Source organism: Oncorhynchus gorbuscha, linkage group LG21, assembly GCF_021184085.1.
Source record: "Oncorhynchus gorbuscha isolate QuinsamMale2020 ecotype Even-year linkage group LG21, OgorEven_v1.0, whole genome shotgun sequence".
Classification (NCBI taxonomy): Eukaryota; Metazoa; Chordata; class Actinopteri; order Salmoniformes; family Salmonidae; genus Oncorhynchus; species Oncorhynchus gorbuscha.
In genome coordinates this window covers 20,339,650-20,358,946 of record NC_060193.1, presented here as the reverse complement: position 1 = coordinate 20,358,946, position 19,297 = coordinate 20,339,650, and the positions used below count along the sequence as shown (strand labels likewise).

The 19,297-nt window shown below is 39.8% G+C and overlaps 1 protein-coding gene across 2 annotated transcripts; it reads left to right on the top strand.

Annotated features, from left to right (window-relative positions):
- Positions 1–224: 224 nt before the first annotated feature.
- On the top strand, positions 225–17,990 carry LOC124007696. 2 transcript variants are annotated; one of them, XM_046318388.1, is made up of 4 exons: positions 225–347; positions 1,673–1,818; positions 14,131–14,200; positions 14,778–17,990. In XM_046318388.1, exons 3-4 carry the CDS (start codon positions 14,190–14,192, stop codon positions 16,369–16,371), a joined length of 1,605 nt encoding a protein of 534 aa, XP_046174344.1. In that variant the 5' UTR covers positions 225–347; positions 1,673–1,818; positions 14,131–14,189; the 3' UTR covers positions 16,372–17,990. The 2 variants fall into 2 exon arrangements, with proteins under 2 accessions (XP_046174344.1, XP_046174345.1); XM_046318389.1 differs by lacking the exon at positions 1,673–1,818 and having other exon boundaries at positions 308–347.
- Positions 17,991–19,297: the final 1,307 nt, after the last annotated feature.

The window sequence follows — 19,297 nt, the reverse complement described above, 5'->3', positions numbered from 1 at the left end:
CTAAAATGCTGAAATTCACAACGGCCCTAGAACCAGTGGATGCAAAATAGCTACGTGACATCAAATATCTACCACAATATATGACAATTTAAAATTATTTATTTGTATCTTCCGGGGGGGGGGGGGGGGGGGGGGTATGGAATTTGCCACCTACATGGTACCCTTTGCTGAAAAATGACCTCCTCTGAAATCAGCTGACTTGGTGAGAGGGTGAGTACTGTACTGTTGAGGTGAGGTAGGAGGAGAATATTGCGCTATAAGACCTGCAACAAACCTAGCCTCTTTCTCTCTCTCCTTCCCCATTCCTCTGACTGCAGAACTGAGGCAAATAATTTCCTGGCACAGAGGTAAGTTTAAAGGAAAATATCTTTTAACCTCAAATTCATTATCTCCAGCACCATAGTGACTACATGTAAAAACATTTTATTTTGTAGTGAAAAAGATAAGAAAAAGTTTTAAGTTCAGTTAAGCCCCCTGCACAAGACCAGTTCAGATGGCCCGGGCGTTTTGCTCTTGGTTGGACCACACATGTTGTCCTGCACTTGCTGTCTGGGTTGGTCTGTGTTCGGGTTGGTTTGCGTGAGAGGATGAATAGGTTTTTATAGTTTACAGGGCTATGGTTGTTAACATAGAGAAAGGGCCATTTTATTTACCTTTATTTAACTAGGCAAGTCAGTTAAGAACATATTCTTGTTCAGGGGCAATACGACAGATTATTACCTTGTCAGCTTGGGGATTTGAGGTTGCAACCTTTTGGTTTTTAGTCCAATGTCCTAACCACTAGGCTACCTGCCGCCCACCATGTAGAACAAACAGTAACATTCCAGGACAAGAAAGTGAATTTATTAGAATATGGCTGGGAGTTAATCACACAATGTACTGTATGTAGGCTATATCATAAAAGTATGTGTTTTAGGACATCATTGATGAATAATGACAGCAATGCTGATGAATAGCTTATGCCTTGAAAAAGTCTTAATCCTTTACAAATATTGTCACAAACAGAAATGAACTGTGGTTACAAAATGTTTCACTTGTTAGGGCCATGTAGAATGAACAATAACAACCCAGGACAATAAAGTTGATTTATTAGAATATGGCTAGTAGTTAATCAAACAAGCACATTGACATTTACCATGCTGATGAATAAGTTTTAAAACAAACATAATACTTTACAATATTGTCAGAAACAGTTCAACATATTTGTTTAACAATGGCATGCGTAGTAGTGCAAAACTGTCCCACATTTCTGTGTAACTATCAATTTAAAAATAATACTTTATTTCTCAAATTGTAGAAAGCCTAAGGATAATATTATCATAGCAATAGTAATGGTCTTTTTGTAGGCACGAAGTCGGCCATTGGCCAAAGTCTATACGGAGAAATTCATATTATTATTATTACATTTTTGAGGGGAAATGTCACGTCCTGACCATAGAAAGCCTGTATTTTCTATGGTAGAGTAGGTCAGGGTGTGACTATGGGGTTTTAGTCTAGTTTATATTTTTTATGTGGGGTTCTAGTTTGTTTTTTCTATGTTGGTGTTTTGGTATGAGTTCCAATTAGAGGCAGCTGGCTATCATTGTCTCTAATTGGGGATCATGCTTAAAAATGTTTCACATGTTTCTACGAACATTACAGATACTTTTGGGAATTTTTGTCTGCCCTTCAGGACCGGAACGAGCCTGTGGTTTTCTGAACATAACGCGCAAACCAAATGGAGGTTTTTAGTTAGAAAAATAATTTGTTTCGAACAAAAATAACATTTATTGTGTAACTGGGAGTCTCGTGAGTGTAAACATCCGAAGATCATCAAAGGTAAGCGATAAATTTGATTGCTTTTCTGGCTTTCGTGACCAATCTACATGGCTGCTAGGTGTTCTTACTGTTTTCTCTAGAGATCGATAAACTCACAAACGCTTGGGTTGCTTTCGCTGTCAAGCATATTTTCAAAATCTGACATGATAGGTGGATTAACAAACTAAGCGGTGTTTATTTCAGTATATTTTTAGTATTTACATTTTTTTTGGCGCTCTGCAATTCAGCGGTTGTTTACGAAAATGATCCTGCTAAAGGGATCCGTGCACCAAGAGGTTATTAAGTAGCATTTTTCCCACCTGTGGGTGATGGGATATTGTTTTGAGTTAGCATCTCTGTAGTCACGGTTCATTGTTAGTTTATTGTTTTTTATTTTTTGTCTTTGCTTAGTTTCACTTTCTATTAAAATTTTGTGAAACTCAACATACGCTGCGCCTTGGTCCGACCATTATTCCAACGAACGTGACAGGAAAAACACAGAAAATAAGGTCCATGGTAAACACAGGCTTAGGAGATCTCATATGTTTTGTTCTGCGAGATCATCTTCATCAGCTAACATCACTTTTGGAAAATTGAAAGCTTCATGTAATGAAAATAAGCACATAAAGAAAATGTCATTAAGGATTCATAATTCATAAAGGTCATGTTAACTGACTCATGTTATCTCATTGAACAAAACATATAAGAGTTCCTAATCCTGTGTAAACCTCAGACCTTATTAACCCCATTCAACAACAGTTGCTTCTACAGCTGTCAGCATCGGGCCAAAGAGATCCCACTAAAGATGACACCATAAACAGAGTCAAATTGTGACAGGTGCAGTCATTATGAAATTTTTATTATTAGCCTATATAATATTAAATTATATATTATGTTCTATATTATATTAGTATGATGATTATGGAAATAATGTTTTGTCCTCTGGCTCACTTTAACCATCAGCAATGACATAAATAGAATGACATATTTAATGAGAAGTCTTCAGTCCCTGTGTTCTATGTAAGACGATAGCTACAGCGAGCTAGAATCCTACCTACAGTACACTTTACAGGCCAATTTTAATGAGCATGACAAGCCAACTGTCTGGGTACTGCCATTAGAGATGGTATTTACCACATGTTATTCAAATGAACACCAGGGGGAAATAGGAACCGAAGATGAGTTCTGTACTGCACCTCACCACCACACTGCCCTTACTCAGCATTCTCATGGGACATGTGTGTGTGTGTGTGTGTCTGTGTGTGTGTGTGTGTGTGTGTGTGTGTGTAGGTGTGCGTGCAAGTATCTGTGTGTATGTCGGAGGCAAAGCTGTTTTGAGGTCACTACAAGACCGGAGGCTCCAAGAGAATTATTATATTCAATCAAAACCTGTAATCAGTACCTGGGTTTCCAGGATAAGCAACAAAGCAACCGTTTTCCTTGTGTTTTAACGCCCCCCTCAGAGCTGTGCCTGTAACTACTCCCTCACGAAGCAGCAGAGGCCAGTCTACTGTTTCTGCCTCTACCCATCCCCCTCGTAGTTTCATGTAGGTTAATTTGAGGAAATTATTACAAGCAGGTAAAAAACAGACCTAGCAGAACTTACGTTTCTCAGCCAATCATTATGACTTGATTCATCCACATTTTGTTTCGGAATATAATGAAAGAAGTAAACCTACTAGAGTAATTGTTGCATCCTGGGCTCTTTAATCTTTGCATTGATATGCCCATTTAGACAGGTTCAACCTGTGTAGCAATGAACATCCACTATGTCCTCCACCTACCAACTGGCCAACTACGTTTGATAATAAAAGGAGGTACAGATGTTGGATCGTAATACAACCCCAAAAATGTATTTGATAAAATATTTAATTTGGCCTTTGCTACTCTAACCCATAGAACCGCATTGAATAACACATTAATAAATGGCAAAAAATGCAGATTTTGTTTTGAAATGTCTGTCCTATATGTATGAGATACAGTCCCTTCGGAAGGTATTCAGACCCTTTGACCTTTTCCACATTTTGTTACGTTACTGCCTTACTCTAAAATGTATTAAATATTTGTTTTTCATCATAAATCCACGCACAATAACACATAATGACAAAGCACAAACAGGTTTTTAGAAATGTTTGCTAATTTTTCAATTTAATAAAACTGAAATATCACATTTACATAAGTATTCAAACGCTTTACTCAGTACTTTGTTGAAGCACCTTTGGCAGCAATTACAGGGTCGTTGTCCCTTTGGAAGGTGAACCTTCATTCCAGTCTGAGGTCCTGAGCGCTCTGTAGCAGGTGTTCATCAAGGATCTCTCTGTACCTCACTCCGTTCATCTTTACCTCGATCCGTTCATCTTTACCTCGATCGCCAAAGAATGATGCTGCCACGAACGTGTTTCACCTTAGCGATGGTGCTAGATTTCCTCCAGATGTGACGCTTGGCATTCAGGCCAAAGTGTTCAATCTTGGTTTCTTCAAACCAGAGAATCTTGTTTCTCCTGGTCTGAGAGCCATTAGGTGACTTTTATCAAACTCAGAGTGCTGTCATGTGCCTTTTACTGAAGAGTGGCTTCCGTCTGGTCCCTCTACCATAAAGGCCTGATTGGTAGAGTGCTGCAGAGATGGTTGTCCTTATGGAAGGTTCTCCCATCTCCACAGAGGAACTCTGGTGCTCTGTCAGAGTGACGATCGGGTTCTTGGTCACCTCCCTGACCAAGGTCTTTCTCCCCCGATTGCTCATTTTGGCCAGGCGGCCAGCTCTAAGAAGAGTGTTGGTGGTTCCAAACTTCTTCCATTTAAGAATGATGGAGAACAATGTGTTCTTGGGGACATTCAATCATGCAGAAATGTTTTGGTCCCCTTTCCCAGATCTGTGCCTCAACACAATCCTGTCTCGGATCTCATTGCTTGGTTTTTGCTCTGACATGCACTGTCAACTGTGGAACCTTATATAGACAGGTGTGTGCCTTTCCAAATCATGTCCAATCAATTTATTTTACCACAGGTGGACTCCAATAAAGTTGTAGAACCATCTCAAGAATGGTCAATTGAAACAAAAGTCTCATACTAAGGTCTGAATACTTATGTAAATAAGGTATTTCTCTTTTTATTTTTAATACATTTGCAAATATTTCTAAAAGCCTGTTTTTGCTTTGTCATTATGGGCTATTGTCTGTAGTTTGCTGGGGATTTAATTTAGTTTGATCCATTTAAAAATAAGGCTTTATCGTAACAAAATGTGAAAAAAGTCACTGGGTCTAAATAATTTCCGAAGGCACTGTATATACTGAGCAAAAATATAAACACAACATGTAGTGTTGGTCCCATGTTTCATGAGCTGAAATAAAAGATCCTAGAAATGTTCCATACACACAAAAAGCTAATTTATTTTCTCTGTTTTATGCAGACATTTGTTTACATCCCTGTTATTGAGCATTTCTAATTTGTCAAGATAATCCATCCACCTGACAGCTGTTGCATATCAAGAAATGGGTGATGTAAATTTAAATGAGTGATTCACATCCACAAATTAATACATACCACAGGTGCAACTTGTGCTGGGGACAATAAATGGCCACTCTAAAATGTGCAACTTTGTCACACAACACAATGCCACAGATGTCTCAAGTGTTGAGGGAGCGTGCAATTGGCTGGCTGACTGCAGGAATGTCCACGAGCTGTTGCCAGAGAATTTCATGTTAATTTCACTACCATAAGCCTCCTCCAACGTCGTTTTAGAGAATTTGGCAGTACATCCAACCGTCCTCACAACCGCAGACCATGAGTAACCACGCCAACCCAGGACTTCCACATCTGACTTCTTCACCTGCTGGATCATCTGAGACAAGCCACCTGGACAGCTGATGAAACTGAGCAGTATTTCTGTCTGTAATAAAGCCCTTTTGTGGGGAAAAACTAATTCTGATTTGCTGGACCTGGCTCCCAAGTGGGTAGGCCTATGCCCTCTCAGGCTGCGTCCATACCCAGTCATGTGGAATCCATAGATCAGGGCCTAATGAATACATTTCAACTGACTGCTTTCCTCATGTGAGCTGTAACTTAGTGAAATCATTGAAATTGTTGCATGTCCCGAGCATATTTTTATCCAGTATAAGAAAGCTCAGGAAATATATGTACGTACAGTATATACTGTATGTTTTGACACATATTGTTTTGGTACAAAACTAGCTCTTTACTTCAATTAGTTTGTATGGGTTACCTTAAGCTGAGTCCTGTTACATTTGTAGGGGTCACAAAGCAAAACAGAGAACACCATTGTGTTAATGAGAGTCCCCCCTTTCCATAGACCCATTCGGACACGACAGATATTTCTGTGAGAAGATTGACTTTCACGATGTCTCATGGTCTGGCTAACTCGACCACCTTCCACCCCAGATGTGGAAGGCCAACATAGGCGGATGCAGTGGATTGAGACGCAGATCTCAAGCTGAAACTGACAGATTTTGATGTCATTTTTTATGTTACTTAGATTGACTCACGGGTGTTTCAATAGACTCTTAGAAATTTTAACCAATCCAGTAACAGTAACAGCTGCCTGTTGTGTACCGGCCTTCAAAGGAGAGACCTTAGAGGGTAGCACTTTTCCAATAAGTCAATGACATATGGGACAGGACTCGAACAGAGTGTGAGACATGTGGGACAGGACTTGTGGGACAGAGCACGAGAAGTTTGTAGCCACTGTAGCAGCATTAGCAGCTAATGCTAGAAATTCAGTGAACAACTATCCCAAAATGAAAATACCTGACACGAATAACAAGTAAACAAATCACAGAATCGATATCCTCTGTTCCTGCACATGAATGAAGTTCACACCGAACATTATTGACTGTTTAAGAATGATTAATAGCCAGAATAGTGGTGTTTCACTGTATTCAATATTGTATTAGAGCTGCTGTTCCTTTCAAATGAGTAGGCTTGCGTTGTGATAAATTCATACAACTTTCACAGCCGTGCATTTTATTAAATGACACCGATGTTCAAGATAACATGGATTTATATTAGTTGATAACTAATATTGAAAGGTGATATGATGCAATCAAACTAGATTAGAAGTTCTAGGCTACTACATCCTAAAGTAAGCTAATTGCATTGGATACAAAACAAACACTTGCATGTGATATAGGATAACATGTCCCATATGAATATGAATATGAATGCATGTCAAATAGGAGTATATATGTTTAAATTAAATGAATACAGCATTGTAATATTATTGATGCCTTCCTCTCCTTACATGGGATTAGACAAATGAACTGCAGTAACCAGATTGCAAAGCCTCAACTAGGAGCTTTGCCATTTTTAATACATTTTAACATTTTTATTGGTTCCCTTCTATCTGTGCATAAATCTTTAATAAATAATATTAGATGTAAAGTCTCCTGCTGAGGGGAGCTGCGTGATCTGGTTCTGGTTCCTACATCTTTGCTTCTTAAATCAATCTGTGGACACCATAGATCTAATGGCTTGTGTGAGTGATAGCCCTGGTTCTCACAAACACAACAGTATATATTTTCAGCCTATGGGGACGTAGGGTGTGAAATCTGACACCACTTGAAGCTGGAATGTCCCTCCTACCAATGAAATGGTGTCAAATCAAATCAAATCAAATCCATTTATATAGCCCTTCATACATCAACTGATATTTCAAAGTGCTGTACAAAAACCTAGCCTAAAACCCCGAACAGCAAGCAATGCAGGTGTAGAAGCACGGTGGCTAGGAAAAACTCCCTAGAAAGGCCAAAACCTAGGAAGAAACCTAGAGAGGAACCAGGCTATGTGGGGTGGCCAGTCCTCTTCTGGCTGTGCCGGGTGGAGATTATAACAGAACATGGCCAAGATGTTAAAATGTTCATAAATGACCAGCATGGTCAAATAATAATAACCACAGGCAGAACAGTTGAAACTGGAGCAGCAGCACGGCCAGGTGGACTGGGGACAGCAAGGAGTCCTCATGTCAGGTAGTCCTGAGGCATGGTCCTAGGGCTCAGGTCCTCCGAGAGAGAGAAAGAAAGAAAGAGAGAATTAGAGAGGGCATACTTAAATTCACACAGGACACCGGATAGGACAGGAGAAGTACTCCAGATATAACAAACTGACCCTAGCCCCCCGACACATAAACTACTGCAGCATAAATACTGGAGGCTGAGACAGGAGGGGTCAGGAGACACTGTGGCCCCATCCGATGATACCCCCGGACAGGGCCAAACAGGCAGGATAACCCCACCCACTTTGCCAAAGCACAGCCCCCACACCACTAGAGGGATATCTTCAACCACCAACTTACCATCCTGAGACAAGGCCGAGTATGGCCCACAAAGATCTCCGCCACGGCACAACCCAGTGGGGGGCGCCAACCCAGACAGGAAGTTCACATCAGTGACTTAACCCACTCAAGTGACGCACCCCTCCCAGGGATGGTATGAAAGAGCCCTAGTAATCCAGTGACTCAGACCCTGTAATAGGGTTAGAGGCAGAGAATCCCTGTGGAAAGAGGGGAACCGGCCAGGCAGAGACAGCAAGGGCTGTTCGATGCTCCAGAGCCTTTCCATTCACCTTCCCACTCCTGGGCCAGACTACACTCAATCATATGACCCACTGAAGAGATGAGTCTTCAGTAAAGACTTAAAGGTTGAGACCGAGTTTGCATCTCTTACATGGGTAGGCAGAACATTCCATAAAAATGTAGCTCTATAGGAGAACGCCCTGCCCCCAGCTGTTTGCTTAGAAATTATAGGGACAATTAGGAGTGCTGCGTCTTGTGACCGTAGTGTTCGTGTAGGTATGTACGGCAGGACCAAATCAGAGAGATAGGTAGGAGCAAGCCCATGTAATGCTTTGTAGGTTAGCAGTAAAACCTTGAAATCAGCCCTTGCCTTGACAGGAAGCCAGTGTAGGGAGGCTAGCACTGGAGTAATATGATCACATTTTTTGGTTCTAGTCAGGATTGTAGCAGCCGTATTTAGCACTAACTGAAGTTTATTTAATGCTTTATCTGGGTAGCCGGAAAGTAGAGCATTGCAGTAGTCTAACCTAGAAGTGACAAAATCATGGATTAATTTTTCTGCATCATTTCTGGACAGAAAGTTTCTGATTTTTGCAATGTTACGTAGATAGAAAAAAGCTGTCCTTGAAATGGTCTTCATGTGTTCTTCAAAAGAGAGTTCAGGGTCCAGAGTAACGCAGAGGTCCTTCACAGTTTTATTTGAGACGACTGTACAAGCATTAACATTAATTGTCAGATTCAGCAGGAGATCTCTTGGTTTCTTGGGACCTAGAACAAGCATCTCTGTTTTGTCCGAGTTTAAAAGTAGAAAGTTTGCAGCCATCCACCTCCTTATGTCTGAAACACATGCTTCTAGCGAGGGCAATTTTGGGGCTTCACCATGTTTCATTGAAATGTACAGCTGTGTGTCAACCGTATAGCAGTGAAAGTTAACATTGTTTTCTAATGACATCCCCAAGAGGTCAAATATATTGTGAAAACAATAGTGGTCCTAAAACGGAACCTTGAGGAACACCGAAATTTACAGTTGATTTGTCAGAGGACAAACCATTCACAGAGACAAACTGATATCTTTCCGACAGATAAGATCTAAACCAGTCCAGAACCTGTCCGTGTAGACCAATTTGGGTTTCCAATCTCTCAAAAAGAATGGTATCAAAAGCAGCACTAAGGTCTAGGAGCACGAGGACAGATGCAGAGCCTCGGTCTGATGCCATTAAAAGGTAATTTACCAACTTCACAAGTGCAGTCTCAGTGCTATGATGGGGTCTAAAACCAGACTGAAGCATTTCGTATACATTGTTTGTCTTCAGGAAGGCAGTGAGTTGCTGCGCAACAGCCTTTTACATTTTTTTGAGAGGAATGGAAGATTCGATATAGGCCGATAATTTTTTATATTTTCTGGGTCATGGTTTGACTTTTTCAAGAGAGGCTTTATTACTGCCACTTTTAGCGAGTTTGGTACACATCCGGTGGATAGAGAGCCGTTTATTATGTTCAACATAGGAGGGCCAAGCAGCTCTTTCAGTAGTTTAGTTTGAATAGGGTCCAGTATGCAGCTTGAAGGTTTAGCCGCCATGATTATTTTCATCATTGTGTCAAGAGATATAGTACTAAAACACTTGAGCGTCTCTCTTGATCCTAGGTCCTGCCAGAGTTGTGCAGACTCAGGACAACTGAGCTTTGAAGGAATACGTAGATTTAAAGAGGAGTCCGTAATTTGCTTTCTAATAATCATGATCTTTTCCTCAAAGAAGTTCATGAATTTATCACTGCTGAAGTGAAAGCAATCCTCTCTTGGGGAATGCTGCGTTTTAGTTAGCTTTGCGACAGTATCAAAAAGGAATTTCGGATTGTTCTTATTTTCCTCAATTAAGTTGGAAAAATAGGATGATCGAGCAGCAGTAAGGGCTCTTCGGTACTGCACGGTACTGTCTTTCCAAGCTAGTTGGAAGACTTCCAGAGCTCGGGTATTTTCTGTGTACCAGGGAGCTAGTTTCTTCTTCTTCTTCTTTCTTTTAGTTTTTAGGGGTGCAACTGCATCTAGGGTATTGCGCAAGGTTAAATTGAGTTCCTCAGTTAGGTGGTTAACTGATTTTTGTCCTCTGGCGTCCTTGGGTAGACAGAGGGAATCTGGAAGGACATCAAGGAATCTTTGTGTTGTCTGTGAATTTATAGCACGACTTTTGATGTTCCTTGGTTGAGGTCTGAGCAGATTATTTGTTGCAATTGCAAACATAATAAAATGGTTGTCCGATTGTCCAGGATTATGAGGAAAAACATTAAGATCCACAACATTTATTCCATGGGACAAAACTAGGTCCAGAGTATGACTGTGACAGTGAGTGGGTCCAGAGACATGTTTGACAAAACCCACTGAGTCGATGATGGCTCCGAAAACCTTTTGGAGTGGGTCTGTGGACTTTTCCATGTGAATATTAAAGTCACCAAAGATTAGAATATTATCTGCTATGACTACAAGGTCCGATAGGAATTCAGGGAACTCAATGAGGAACACTGTATATGGCCCAGTAGGCCTGTAAAACAGTAGCTAAAAAAAGTGATTGAGTAGGCTGCATAGATTTCATGACTAGAAGCTCAAAAGACGAAAACGTAATTTTTTGGGAAATTGAAATTTGCTATCGTAAATGTTAGCAACACCTCCACCTTTGCGGGATGCACGGGGGATATGGTCACTAGTGTAGCCAGGAGGTGAGGCCTCATTTAACACAGTAAATTCAGCAGGCTTAAGCCATGTTTCAGTCAGGCCAATCACATCAAGATTATGATCGGTGATTAGTTTATTGACTATAATTGCCTTTGAAGTAAGGGATCTAACATTAAGTAGCCCTATTTTGAGATGTGAGGTATCATGATCTCTTTCAATATGTCCACTCTTCAGACTGTCTAGCAACCCAAAGGTTGCGAGTTCGAATCTCTTGACTGAGATTCTAACATGGATTGTCAACTCAGTGAAACCAGGGTGATGAGGGAGTTGCTACTAGACATACAAACGCGTAGCATGCGTGAAAATGTAATATATTAGGGGATTCCTCAGGATGCATCCAATGATCCAGAGGTGGCGATCAGAGAGTTCTTGCAATCTGCCTTGAAACTTCCTTTGGATAGGCTTGGCAATTATAGGGTTAAAGAAGAAAGGATCAAAACCATCTGACCCAGCCATGAAAGCCATGAAACTCTGTAACTGTTTTAAAGTCACCATTTACCTCATGATGAAATCCCTGAGCGGTTTCATTCAACTGAGTTAGGAAGGACATATGTATCTTTGTAATGACAGGGTGTATTGATACACCATTCAATGTGTATTTAATAACTTCACCATGCTCAAAGGGATATTTTTTACCCATCAACCAATGGGTGCCCTTCTTTGTGAGGCATTGAAACACCTCCCTATTCTTTGTGGTTGAATCTGTGTTTGAAATTCACTGCTTGACTCAGGGACCTTACAGAATATTGTGTGTAAGGGGTACAGAGATGAGGTAGTCATTCAAAAATAATTTTACATTTGAAATACTATTATTGCAATACTTGTTCCTGTAGTATTGCAATACTATTAGTGAGTCCATGCAACTTATTAGGTGACTTGCTAAGCATATTGTTTACTCCTGACCTTATGTAGCTTTTCCATAATAAAAGGGATTGAATACTTATTGACTCAAGACATTTCAGCTTTTCATTTTTAAAATTAATTTATAAAAAATTCTAAAAACGTAATTCCACTTTGGGGTGTATTGGCCATTGAATTTAAACCATTTTAATTTCAGGCTGTAACACAACAACATGTGGAAAAAGTCAGGGTGTGTGAATACTTTCTGAAGGCACACTGTATGTTCATTGAATACCTGGGTGAAAGTGAGTTGTTGCTATCGTTGTTTGTATTGTTGTTATTGGGTTATCTATTTTATATGTTCAGGTAATATGTTTACATGAACATTTATATAGTCTGTTCTTCATTCATTCATCATTTATTAATTACTTTCTATACATTAAACCCGCTCAGAGCAACAAAAAAAAATGTATGTTGTGTGAACTTTTATACATTTATATATGCCCTTCAAATAGCTAGTTTGACTGGACAAGGAGTTTAGTTTGCTGAACTTATTTAGGCTCAACCTTTCAACAATTAAAATTGTGTCATTTAAAATAAGTGTTAGAGCAGCCTTCCTTCAACATAAATTACTTATCGTTCCATATTATAGTTCATCCCATTAAAATGTATAGTACTAGAAATCATAACATATTTGCCCAACTCATGAATGTAAAATGTTTATGCCAAGTTGCCTACTGTCACAGAGGTGGAGGGGCCCGCTTTATGGCGATTGAAAAATACTCCGCTTCTGAGCTCTGCAGTATCGAGATTGGAATGTGACTGTGAAACACAGAGAGACACCTGGACATCAAAAGGTTGAATACTTGAACAGTATTTCTGTATTCCAAGCAGTTGGAGTGGTCCATGGACTCTTAAGGAACAGTCGAGTTTGGCGAGTTTGTTTCATTTGGTGACCTCATGAAGAACAGGAGACACACATTACTGTTTCTTTGTTTGTATACACTTCTCACTTATGGGGTTTGCATCTGAATGTTGTATCAAATAAATGATTGAGTATAGGAATACTTTTGGAAAGATACCAATGTGATCTTAGTCTTCCAAATGAGAATAGTTTTTCATAGTAACTTAGGATCAGTCATTGGCCACGCCCCCGTGAGCACAGACATTACACAGCATCATGGCACGCCCCCTTTTCTACTCCAGTATTAAACCCACTTCCGCCAAAATGTACATTAGACCAGAAAACATGGAATCCGTCGCTACATGTTGAAATGGTTGGCAACTCTACAAAAGGATAAGACCAGAGAACGTGGAGATCATTCCCACGCTGAAATGGTTAAGAAATCTACAAACTAAAGACCAATTATTCAGGCTGCAGCTGTTTAAGTACTTTAGTCTGGTAAACGCAACCGGTCAAGCAACTGAATGGTACTCTGACGTATCCGTTATAGCAAGCTACAACTACAAAAGACTTTGATCTCTGGTGGGCAAACCAGAGACTTTCTGTCGACTGATTATCCAGCAGACGGACCAGCGATCTCAGAGGGACAACAAAGGCATATACTAGTAAATATGTAAATTGCAATTTATTTCAGAATGAGTGGTTGTTCATGTTGAAAGTATACGCATTTCCATGTGTGTAGTGTAGTCGACGTGGGTCCACTGAGTTTCATGCTCTTGAGCTGGACCCACCCCTTTCCTTTGTCTACCAAGCCGTCATATCGGCTTAGCCCACTAGGGCTCAGTGTATCATGTCAGTAACCAATGTATAGCTATTGTTGTATGCTCATGTAATTCTGTGATTGATTAGTTAGCAAATAAATAATTTAGCCAATTTGTATATAGCTGATTCATGATTTATGATGCTATGGTTCGTGCAGATATCCAAGGGTTTTTGACATTCAGGAATGAGACTGATGAGGTAATAATACATTAATAAATGACTGCAAGATAATGAAATATCTGAAGAGTTATATTTGGGAAATTGCAACTCTATAAACAACATTTTCCCGTGGTGCCCCGACTTCCTAGTTAATTACTGAATAATTACACATAGAGAATTGATTTGATAATATAACAGTCTTCACATTTAATGACAGCAAATGCTACGACACCACATTAAACTTACAAATGCAGTGAAACCAGCTACCTCATTTTAAGTTGGCATGAAAGTATATTAACAATTCTGAGTTGGACAAGTCTACCAATTCGTTGAAACTATGTTTTCCATTTACAGAGCTCAATCACCGGTCAACTGTATCTTCCCTGAGTGGATCACACAACCAAGAGACCATCATGGCAAACAAGTGAGTCTCAGCAGATTTCATTGTTATTACAGATGTTATTGAATGTATATATATTTTTTTACTCCTATCCTTCCGCTACCCTCAACCCGTCCCATCTATTTCTGAAGACCATCCAGATTGATTTCTATTTGCCATATATTTTTAACTGTGCTGTTTCACAAAAGTTTTGTAACTATATACATTTTACGGACAGATTGAACGTTTTATAGATTATTGACGGATGCAAACCGCAAAACTCTATAGGCCGTTTTGTCAGACCCAGATTAAGCCCAACTCTCGTCTAAAATGCATGCTGAATGGAGAATCTCCATTGAAAGTGGTTTTTTTGTCGAGGAAATGGCTTCATCTGGATCCGGAAAACCCATCCCCACAGTCCACTTGATTTGATTTATGGGATTGGTTGAAAGCTATATAGTATTTTAAGCAAAACAAATTGCCTTATTGGTAAAGTCTTCATCTTTTTGCCTTCAGATCTCTGAGATCTCTCAGAGAACTTAAGATTCTTCCTTTACAGTAAAACAAAATGATTAAGTACATTTCATATTATAACATATGTTAATTTATTTCCCATGATTAGACACACATCGTCAAACATTCAAGATACGATAGCATGTATCCTTATCGAAGAAGGACCTCCTGCAAGGTATCAGCTGGAAACAAAGAAACATAATCTAGATGAAGAAGGCCTGCTCAGAAGATGGACCTTTGGAGAGAGAGATTCCACCAAGGTTAACAGAACCGTTCTGATAGTGGGAGAGACAGGAACAGGGAAGTCAACTCTGATCAATTCCATAGTCAATTATTTCCTGGGCGTAAAACAGGAGGACAAAGTCTGGTTTGAGATTGTGGAGGAAGAAAAAGAGGGAAAATGTCAGAGTGTAATTCAAACTACAGCGATTACTGTATATGATGTATTTGGGTTTGAGGGAATTAAAGTGCCCTACTCTCTCACTATCATCGACACTCCTGGGTATGGAGACACCAGAGGGATTCAAGAAGACCAACTAATCGCTAAAAAACTGTTTGAGTTGTTTGGATCTGAATATGGAGTCCATCAAATTGATGCTGTTGGTGTATTGGTGAAGGCAAGTGCAAATCGAATCACTGTTGAACAGAAGTACATATTTGATTCAGTCTTGTCTATATTTGGCAAAGACATGGAGAAGAACATCGTGGCCCTCATCACACACTCAGATGGTTTTGAACCTGCTAATGCTCTACAGGCCTTAGAAGATGCTCATGTCCCCTGTGCAAAAGATGACAGCAATCAATCTATTTATTTCCTATTCAACAACTCTCAAAGAAAGAGTGTCACCTCTGCAAAAGCAACCCAGGCCAAGAAAGAAGAACGCATCTTGAAGAATTTATGGGATTTATCAGAGGAGAGCATGAAGGAATTCACAGAGTTCCTGGGTAGAATTACACCTCAAAACGTGAAGATGACTGAAGGAGTTCTGAGAGATCAGAAACACCTGGAGGAGTGTGTCAGCAACATACGCAAGCAGGTCCACCTGATTGATCTGAAACGGAATGAAATCAAGCAGACTCAAAAAGCACTCGATAAACATAAGAAGGTCATGGAGGAAAACAAGGACTTTTTATACATTGTTGAGGAGAAATACAAAAGAAAGGCAGATACAACCGAGGGTGAGGCTACCACCTGCACAGTCTGTGAGGAGAACTGTCACTATCCAGGCTGCTGGTGGGTCCAAGATCTCTCATGGTGTACTGTGATGAAGAACTATCACTGCACAAGGTGTACTGGGAAATGTCACTACACCAAACATGTCAAAGAAAAGAAAAAGTATGTTTTTATGACCAGGCAGGTTACAAGGACGAATGAGAAATTGAAAGATAAGTATGAAATCAATAAGACATCGGCTGGGGAGAAAGAGACTCAGATCAGCAGACTTCAGTCAGAGTTGAAGCAGTTCACATCTGAGAAAGCCAGACTGGTGGAAGAATCATACCAGTGTGTCATCAATCTGGAAGAGAAAGCCTTAAAGACCAGCTCACTGTCCACTGCTCAGCATCTGGACTTCCTGATTGAGAAGGTGAAGGAGACAGGAAACACAGAGAAGATTCACAAACTGGAGAAGATGAAGAAGAGAGCTGAGGAGGAATACAAAGGAGCTTTAGATTACTTAAAAGCTGGTGTAAAGAAAATGTGAACATGAACATAGGATAGAAAACATTTGCAGGGTGGAAATGAAAACTGTTCTTCTTAACCCTTTTTCTCTTCAAGAAATACTACTGTACATTTAATGTCAACCACATTTGTTGTATGAGATTAACCAATGCTATGTTTTCTTTCTTAATCATAACCTCAGATGATGGATCTGCCTGTACTAATAACACACTTTCATCAATAGCTTGCATATATGACATTCTTTGTAAATCAATTTTAATCAACATGACATGTTTTTGTCACTGAAATCACATTGTGTTTAGAATGAATGATAATGTCACATGTTTATCTAAACCCTCCGGTTGCTGGGTCAACTCTCTAAGGTAGCTAGGCTACCTGCATGGTACCTGTCAGAGGAGGGCATGATGGATTTCTCTGAGTTCCAGAGTGGAAAAACACCTACAAATGTGAGGATTACTGAAGAAGTTCAGAGAACACAAACAACTGGAGGCATTTGGCAGCATCTTACGTGGGTGAATCCACATGACTGATCTGAAGCAGGATGAGATCAAACAGACTCTAAACATCCATGGAGGAACACAAGAAAGACATGGAGTAAAATAAGGACTTAACATATACTGTTGAAGAACCTTACAAAGAGAAAGTCCCCATAGAATGGGGCATTTAACTAAACAGGCAATGTCCTGCAGTGTTTGTGTGGAGAACTGCCACTTTCCAGGCTTCTGGTGTGTTATAGTGTAGTGTGGTGAAGAACAACCCCTGCACTGTGTATAAAACCACATTTCACTACACCAAGCATGTCAAAGTATATTAAATGTATGTTAGCAAGACCAGATCGGTTTTCAGGACAAATACGAGGAATTGAAAAGTACGAAATCAATGAGAAAGTGGCTGTAGAGAAAGGGAGTCTGTTCAGTGGACTTCAGACAGAGTTGGAGCAGCTCTCTTGAGAAGGACAGACTGTTGGGGGAGTCGTACCAGTATGTCATCAACCTGGAAGAGAAAGTCCTAAAGGCCCTCTCACTGTCCACTGCTCAGCAGTGCATCTGGACTTCCTGATTGACAAGATGAAGGAGACAGGAGACACAGAGAAGGTTCAGAAACTGGAGGAGATGAAGAAGAGAGCTGAGGAACACAAGGGAGATTTGGATAAATGTAAAGCTGGTGTGAAGAAAGGGTGGAAAGATTACTAGGGAAAGTAGTACTGAGATAAAGTAAAGCAAAATAATTATACGTGGAAAAAACACATGAACAGGATAGAAAAGAGGTTACAAGAAAAAGCGTTCCTGCTATTTCTCTTCAAGAAATACTGTACATTTTGTGTTATTCAGATTATATGTTGTATAAGACTATATGTAAGGAGGACCATATTTCAATTTTCATTTCACCAATGTAATGTCATGCCTACAATAATACCAATGTTCTGTCAATAACTTGTTTCATGTGCATGTATGTAATCTACTTAGTAAATTAATTTGAGTCTATGTGAAATATGTTTTTTGTCAATGGAATTGCATTGTATCCGAACATATCATAGATTTTTCTTTTTATGTATGGGAACCTAACAATCAAAATCTATTGTCACACATTATTAGATAACAACTACGGGGCATTTCACAATTAAAAACATGTAAATGACAATATATATAGTAAATGTCCCCTATTGAATGCTTTCATGATATCTTTGTTGTGAAGTGTTTCTCACATACTGATGAAAGTGAACACTGAAACATTTGTGCATGTTGTCTAGATGTTTCCACTAAGAAATATATTACATAAATCATCACAAGTGCATTATATACACTTATAGACTTATGTAACTGACATTGTTTGATCCCATTTTTTCTAGTGACTCACCAAATCAGGCTTATATGATGTTGATTGATTACATTAACACTGAAAATAACAACACTAACAGACAATAGTTGGAGTTTATAGTATATTTGAATATTGAGATTAATGAGACACCTAGTGGAGTGTATTGGATGTTCACTATACTAGACAGTATAACATTATTGTAATGTGGACAATTGAGGACGTTATATATTCAGTTTCTGGTGCTCAACAACGTTGTTTCTGATACCTTCTCAGTAAGCTGAACAGGAGAAGATATGTGAAAGATATTTATGTGAAAACGTTTACTATTTTAAGACGTTCAATTCATATCACTTCCTGAATTGACTGTCAACAAATTCGAATTGACCCGAGCCTTGATAATGGCTCGGGCTACATGGCTACATGACCAAAAGTATGTTGACACCTTCTCTTCAAACATTCTAAAATTATAAGCATTAATATGGAGTTGGTCACCCTTTGCTGCTTTCCACTAGATGTTGGAACATTGCTGCTGGGACTTGCTTCCATTCAGCCATAAGAGCATTATTGAGGTCAGGCAATGATGTTGGGCAGTCTGCATTCCTATTCATCCCAAAGATGTTCAATGGGGTTCATCCCAAAGATGTTTAATGGGGTTGAGGTCAGGGCTCTGTGCAGGCCAGTCAAGTTCTTCCACACCAAAGAGAGAGGATTTTTACGTGCTACGCGCTTCAATATTCAGCAGTCCCACTGTGAGCTTGTGTGGCTTCAACGTTTGCACTTCACAATAACAGCACTTACAGTTGACCGGGGCAGCCTATTTTCTGGAGCAATGCTCACTTTGTCCACCAGGTGGCGGTATTCTACTGCTGGTTGCTGCAAATTGCTGTAGATTGCCTCTGTCTGGCCCTCTTGTACTGCTGCTGCTACTCCTTCCGTTACTAATATAATAATATATGCCATTTAGCAGACGCTTTTATCCAAAGCGACTTACAGTCATGTGTGCATACATTCTACATATGGGTGGTCCCGGGGATCGAAACCACTACCCTGGTGTTACAAGCGCCATGCTCTACCAACTGAGCTACAGAAGGACGGATCCTGGTTTCCTGCAGTGTCGTAGGTTAATGTTA